General features: G+C 47.4%; 1 protein-coding gene across 1 annotated transcript; it reads right to left on the bottom strand.

Moving 5' to 3' along the window:
* Positions 1-755: 755 nt before the first annotated feature.
* Positions 756-6,485, bottom strand: MAL (mal, T cell differentiation protein). Its single transcript, XM_027664621.1, has 4 exons — positions 5,671-6,485; positions 2,150-2,317; positions 1,841-1,966; positions 756-1,641 (listed from the first exon to the last, which is right to left on the bottom strand). Exons 1-4 carry the CDS (start codon positions 5,755-5,757, stop codon positions 1,567-1,569), a joined length of 456 nt encoding a protein of 151 aa, XP_027520422.1. The 5' UTR covers positions 5,758-6,485; the 3' UTR covers positions 756-1,566.
* Positions 6,486-7,323: the final 838 nt, after the last annotated feature.

Below are 7,323 nucleotides of genomic sequence, written 5' to 3'. Positions count from 1 at the left end.
CAGTTTAATGCCAGCAACTAAGCTCCAGAGAGCCACTCACTCATTCCCCACAGTGGGATGGAATGGGATTGGGGAGAGAATCGTCAGGGTAAAAGTTAGAAAACTCATGGACTAAGATACCAATGGTTTAGTAAGTAAAGCAAAAGCCCTGCACACAAGCAAAGCCAAACAAGGAATTCATTCTCTTCCCATGGGCAGGCCTTCTCCAGGGAAGCAGGGCTCTGTCACACATTATTTGAGAAGACAAATGCCATAACTCAAAATGTCCCATCTTTCTCCATCTTCCCCCAGCTTTATATATGGGGCATGATGCCATATGGCATGGAATATCCTTTGCTCAGTTTGGGTCAGCTGTCCCAGCTGTGTCCGCTCCCAACTCCTTGTGCACCCCCAGCCTTCTCGCTGGTGGGGTGGGGTGAGAAGCATAAAAGGCCTAAACACTGTGACACTGCTCAGCAATAACGAAAACATCCTCGAACACTGTTTCCAGCACAAATGCAAAGCAGCCCTGTACTAGCCCCTGTGAAGAAAAATATCCCAGCCAAAACCAGCACACTCAAGTTAACACTCACTGAGATTAACCTGAGTTAACCTGGGCCCCTCAGGCTCCCCTTGACAGAAAAACCCTCTCATTTGTGTCCAAGTTTCTGCCTCCTTATTAGGCATTGCCCTGTTACAGGGCAGTGCTCCTGAGGCTGTACAGGGCTGTGCCCCTGTGTGCAGCAAAGGGAAAAACAGCAGAAATGACTCATCTATTTTCAAAATCACAGCAAACCCATCTTTATTAGCAACATAGTGCTACTGTAAGAAAGAGTAGCCATTCACCAAAGAAAAGAATTCATTGCTTATTCAAGATGTCATTCTAATCATCCATACAATTCTCCTACAGTCTACTGCACACCTTCCAAAGTTGTATTTTGTAGGGGGATCAAATACAGTGGTAATTCCTGGCATTATTTCAATTATTCAATATTACCCAATTCCTCAAAATTCAGCAGTACCCTTCAGGGGCTGCAACAATTCATATTGCTCCCAAGGCAAGTTAAATATTGTCCCCATTTCTCATCACAAGTGAGAGAAGGCATTTTCAGGAACTGCATGAAAATATTAATTTGGTACAGCAGGTTTAGGGAAAGACACAGACTTAAATGGACAGGCAGCAATGAAAATGACACGGTTTCATACTCATGATCCTTAGTGCTGGTTGTCCAGTTTCCCCTGGTTGCCATAAAAACCCTGGAGGCATAAAGGTACAGTTCAGGGAGATTTTAGCACTTTGAATCCAACTATACTATATTTTTTAAAGCTGGATTTTTTTTTTTATTTTATTTTGGGCCCCATTTATCAGCATCAGACTGTACCCAGCCCAGAAGAGACTGAAGGGAAACAGACTGTGCCAGGATATACCTTTCTCTGGCAGGCTCCTTGTCTTCTTTGCCAAGATCCCACGTAAAAAGCCACTTGTTTATAGTATTTACATGAAAAAAACCAAAACCCAAAGCCAGCCTGAAAAGTGCAATCATTGTTCTTGAGATGACCACAGGACACACTTCCAAGGAGAGGCTCTCAGGATGATTTCCACCGCAGGAGCGAGCACACCTTGTGGATCACGTAAACCAGGGTAGCTACGAATGCAAATACCTGTGACAGAAAAACACATCAGCCAGTTGACTTCCTGTTGCATGGCAGGAGTTTCAGCACTGAGCAAACACCTCATGGTGTCTCTTGCATGTTTGGACACATTAGTGCATAGTAGGACTGTGACTCGTTTAGGATTGGCATTTGAGGCCACTGCACAGTCATCTCCTGACCTTCCTTCCCCTGCTTGCCAGGCACTCACCACAGCAGCAATGTTCTCCCTATAGATCTCTGCGCTGAACAAGTAGGCGGCAACATAAGTCGTGTAGGCTTCCAACACAGCAGCACTGAGGTAGAACAGAGATGCTGTCCCCTGGCAAATGGCATCCTAAAAAACAAGGGTCACACGGTCATTTCCAAGGAAGGATCACATTGCAAAGGGGGAAAAAAAGGGAACCCATGCAACCAAGCCCCAGCCTGTGATGTGGAGTGCAGTAGCAGCACTCTCCTTTGCAGGAGACAATTGTCTTCTGGGGAGGGAGAGGCCCAGAGGTTTGTTTCATCCACTTACCAAGGCGACCCAGGAGCTGCTGCCCCCGTGGGCCCCACAGAAGTAGAGGCACATGAGGGTAGTGGACATGACGAAGCAGAACACAGAGACAAACATCACCCAGCCTTGCAGCATGGGTATTGGGACCTTTGAGGATGCCACCAGGATCCAGACAAGGCCTCCAAAGATCTGCAAGTGAAAGTGGGAGAAAGGGTGAACATGGGATAAAGTGACTGATCCAGAGCAGAGAGTGCCATGCATGCCTCTGGCACTAGCACTGCACATGGCAATAGTTCTTCCCAGTCTCCACTTGAAACTGGGTATTTATCTGGGAGCATCTGCCACTGATCTTGACCCAAAAAAAATCCTCTCTGTAGCCCTGCCTCCTGGTAGCGCTGCCATTCACATCCTCCCTACATCAGTGTGCTCAGAGGGCTGGTTCAGACACTTCTGAAGGCTCGTTTTGATGAACAGGGAGGCTGATTTCAGAAAGGCATGTTTGCTTCACACCCAGCGTGTCAGATCCCTGACAGAAGCAGTGTCAAGCCCAGTTCATCTGCACAAACAGCACAGACATCTGGTCCTCACAAAGGCCACAGAGAAACGTCACCCTGAAAGAAGAGAGAACATATTTAAGAGAGGTAATATGGCCAGTTTTAAGCTCTGAGACAGGGGAAATAAGCTTGAGGCTCACAGCTCCTTCTGGAAAGGAGAGCTTGTATCGCTGCTCCAGCTGTTTGGGTCATCCTTCGTTGGCTACACCAGAGCTGTGCAAGGTACCAACTGCTGGTGTGGGAGCAAGTGGGGTCCCAGCCTTCTAAGCCAGCCTTGGGAGTTTGCCATGGGTTTTCTGGTGGGGTGGGGAACACAAAGACAGTAGGGTCTAGGCTCCATCCTTTCTCCACCAGCAGACTCCTACACAAGAGGATGAGAGCGTGATGTTCAGTGTTGTGGAATGTCTGGACTGCAAGTGGTGCCTTTGCACTAAAATGCTCTCAGTAGCTTTTCTGTGCTACAAATCAGGCAAGTTGTTCCTTGAACCTCTGCAAAGTTGAGTCTGTGATGAGGAGCTCCTCAGCTGAACCCACAGTGTGCTGTTGTCAGGACCTCTCCCTCATCACCAGCTGTCTTGGATTTGCAGGCAAATCCTCAGAGGTAGGAGAGCCTTGCTGACTCCATTCTGATTGCCAGTGTGTCCCAGGCCAACCTTTGTCAGCATCCAAATGCCAGCTCATACTAACTGTGGCATTTCTGTTTCCTTGGAGACATTTTGCAAGTAAAAAGAAAGTTTCTGATTTATTATGCTCAGAAAATGTCACATCATTTGTGTCACTCTACATTTGTAGGAAAGTTCATTGTTTCCATTATGCAAATTGATACATTAAATCAATTATATGATTGAGACCTTGCAAACAGCTGAGTGAAAATAGGTCTTCCAAAGTGCTGATGGTTTGGTGCTTCTTGTAACAACCAAAGACTGACACTCGAACACTAATACAGTCCCTTTAATAACTCACGTGGTGACATAATGAGTCTACTGTAGCTAAAGATCCTGGGGAAAACCTTATATTTGCTCCATTAAAATCAAACACAAATTGGGTGAGATAGGAAGTTCGGGGAAGAAGTATCACATCACTTCCTACCACTCACCATCTCTCCTTTGTGCAGGATGTGGTTACTCACTCAGGCAAGTATGTTTGACATGGTTTGATTACTGACGTTGGTTTTATGGTGCTGCTGTTCAGCAGACTCGTAAAAATGAGGAGAAGGATTGAGAGGCTTTCAGTAATAACCCACAGCAGGTTGGGGACAGCAGTCTAAGAAAAAACTTGTCTTTCGAAAAGCCTTTTACAAAGAAAACATATCTGTTTTCAGCTTCTTTCAGCTTTTCCACATAGGTCTGGCGATCCATTTATGCCGAAAATTCTTCAAATAAAATAGATTACAAGAAGTAAACTGAGCCTCACAGAATAAAAATGGTAGTTCTTAATCAGCACATGCAGATGTGGCAATCATCTGAGCTGCAGGCAGCTCAGATGGAAATTTCACAACTGTCTTAGCATTTGAAATGTCAATTTTTTTTCTTTTGTTTTGTTTCATAATTACCATATTAACTCATTGTAGGCAACCTCAGATTCCACTAAGGAATGAGAAACTCTTTATCCTTTTGTGATTCAAGGCAGCCACCTCCTTTGTACACAGCAGAGCTCATACAGCTGCATAGCATAGAGTCATACACATCTTGGAGATGGAGAAATCCAGTTATGCAGCATTCCTCCTTCCTGGGTGGTTCTTGAGCCTTCAGGATGCACATTTCCAGATCTTACCCAAACCAAAGGATAGGGTGCTTATTTAAGCAAGCTGCCTTGCCAGATCCCCTGGAGTCAGGGATTACAAACAAACAGTTCAAGGGGAATAAGCATGCTGAGACCAACAGCAAGCCCAGTACCAGGACTAACACAACTCAGTGGCAGGGCTGGCTGGCAAGTGTCCACCCAGCCAAAACCTCCACAGGGACTTAAAACCCTTCCTCAACCTTCCCTACAGGAAACCTGGACCTTGATCTCAGAGCCTAGGCACACAGACCAAGTCTCCAGAGCATAACTGGAGGAGCTGAAGCAAAGCCTTTCTCTACATCCTCTTTGCTGGATTACTATAACTGGGAGAATGAAGTAAATGCTATAAATCCCAGGAGTGTGGACCCAGTTGTGTGACAGGAAAGAATTTGGTCCCAGATAGGAAAGCTGAAGTTTTTAGCATTAAATTATCTGAATGCTGTCCCACAGTGCTCACCCAAAGCCTTCAGTGCTGGATGAGAGTGCTCAGGCTTTGGAAAAAGCCTCTCAAACTCTCATGAGAAGAGCAGGTTTCATGATTGGGGCAGAGGACACAGGAAAAAGGTTATCCTTGAAGATTTCTATCTTTTAGTCGGTGGTCACAGCAACTGCTTTTAATCACTCGCGCCAAATCCATTAAGATTATAATCTCCTGCTCAATGAATTTACAATATGGAAAGAAGTTACAAGGTGTTTGCTCACCCTTGGCCCACCCACACACCCAGGCCCAGCACTCTGCACCTCCAGCTCAGGAATGTTGCAGCTGAGCAGGACACCTTCCGTAGACCAGGCTCTTTGCTGCTGCAAACAATTGCCTCAGCTAGCCTTAATTCCCTGCTTTAAGCAAGCGGTTTATCCTTTGTCTGTATTATCTGCTAAAATCATCTTCTAATTAAATAATTGGCTCAATTTGTCAACCTAGTTTAAACACACCAGCAACCTCCTCAACTTTTTTTAGGGGGGAAATTACAAAAGGCTTTCAGATGCACCAGAAAAATCCCCTTGCAGTCTAAAGGAGAGCTTCAGAACCCTGCCTCAGGCCTTGTAGCTTTCTCTGGGCGCTTAACTAGACGTCAGGGGCTGGTGTGGGTCCCGAGCCCAACATGCTGTGGGTCAAGTCTCATCCCTCAGACACCTCCAGCACAACATGTGCTGGGTGCCCCACGAGCAGCAACTGCCCTCCCCCAGAGAAAAGTCAGCACTCACGATTTCAGGAATGAAGAGCACATCTGGGAAAGTCGTCAGGACGGCCAGGCCACTGGGCAAAGAGCTGGTGGAAGTTGCTGAGGACATTGCAAGCCTCTCCCACGGTGACTGTCAGCCACTCTGTCCAAATGCTAAATGCAGCCTCCTCGCCTCTATCTCTCTCTCTTCCTCCTTTTCTACCCTTCTTCCTGCTCTCTCCTCTTTCCTTCCTGCTGACAGATGAAGACGGCTGTGAGTGGCACAGGTGTGGCCAAACCCTGTGACCTTGGCTGACAGGAGTCACATGGCAGGTTTTCAGGAGATGGGGGCAGCCCTGAGGCATTTGGAGCAGAGTCCTCTCTGCACAAGTTGAACATGCAAGGCAAGTCCCTGGGCGGTGGTGAGTGGCACTGGCTGACATCCGAGGGCAATGGGAAAGATTTGTACCCCATCCGCCTGGACAGCCTCTCGTCCCCTTTTGTGTGCACAGTAAGTCAGCCTGTCCCTTGTGCATACAAGCTTGCGGCAGCCACAAGGACATAACAGCTACAGGGAACAGTGGGGCCAAGAAGTGTCTCACAGGTGGAGATGCATCGCATGACAAGGACAACCAAACTGCAGGGTGAGCCACTTCCATCGCCTCAGGAGGAGTTACCAAGGTAACACAAACGGCCTAAAGTAATGAGACTTCGCAAGCCTTTATTTTTTTCTTCTTTTTAGTCTGTGGTCCATGGGAGCAAGTCATTCCTCTTCTCCTTAATATGGAACGTTTACTCCAGAAACTAAGGCCAAAAAGATGAAACGTCAGGAAAAGAAAAGGAGCAGTGTAGCAGTGCATGTCGCTGCGGACCAGTGACCCCTGGAAGAGGTGCCCATTTCAGCCAGGCCCAGTATGTGGCACTTGCCCTTTCACAGCTCCTTCCATGCAAAAGCCTTTGGTGCAGAGTCCAGAGCAGGAGGTAGGACTGCCTCGTTTCCAACCCCACACTCCTGGCACGTGCAGCTGTGATAACCACCATTGTCAGCTCTGCCCCAGAGCCTCCAGCAGGCCTCCTTCCAGCTGTAACTGGGGGGTTCAGTCATTGTTGCCAGGCCTTGCAAGGGCAATGAGCAAAGTCTCTGGCAGCCTTTGCAGGACATGCCTGACAGGCTCCAGGTATGCTCCAAGAGGCCTGAGGGGCTAGGGGAGGACTGGGTGGTAGACCAAGGACAGAGCCCCAGTGTTGGTGTGGCTGTGAAGGGGTTGCCAAGGGAAGGTGGGGGCCTCCAAGGGCTTTCATTCCTTGCCTCTTCTGTATGGGAGCCTTAATAGTGGGGGTTTGGACCTGGGCTCTGATGAGGGTGAGGGTGAGGGTTAGGTGTTAGAGCAAGCACAGAGCCACAGTGTTGGTGGGACAGTGAAGGGTGTGATGGATACCTCTTATCCAGACCTTGAGCTCTCCTCTTTTTTCTTTTTTTTTTTTTCCTCTCTCTCCCAAGTAGTCCATTGAAGCAGGAACATTTAAGTGGATAATTTCATGTTTCTTGCTTCTGCAGACCTTTTCTTATTTAAAGGCAGAGTCCATTCTGACCTTCATGACTTCTTCAAAGATGAGAGAGTGTTTTTGCTGCATCTACCTGATTTTCTGTCTCTAGTGAGATTCCATGTGCCATAAGATGGCATAGGTATACATA

The sequence above is a fragment of the Corapipo altera genome, unplaced genomic scaffold, assembly GCF_003945725.1.
Source record: "Corapipo altera isolate COAL_440 unplaced genomic scaffold, ASM394572v1 76, whole genome shotgun sequence".
In the NCBI taxonomy this organism is placed as follows: domain Eukaryota; kingdom Metazoa; phylum Chordata; class Aves; order Passeriformes; family Pipridae; genus Corapipo; species Corapipo altera.
This window is presented reverse-complemented; position numbering and strand designations above follow the sequence as displayed.

Bases quoted from the DNA above. Each gene is read 5' to 3' on its own strand.
- MAL (XM_027664621.1), bottom strand. From the start codon at position 5,757: ATGTCCTCAGCAACTTCCACCAGCTCTTTGCCCAGTGGCCTGGCCGTC. The intron at 1,967-2,149 runs GTAAGTGGATGA...CTTGTTTTTTAG, and splicing joins GCAGCTCCTGGGTCGCCTTG to GATGCCATTTGCCAGGGGAC. The intron at 1,642-1,840 runs GTGAGTGCCTGG...TTTCTGTCACAG, and splicing joins GGGAGAACATTGCTGCTGTG to GTATTTGCATTCGTAGCTAC.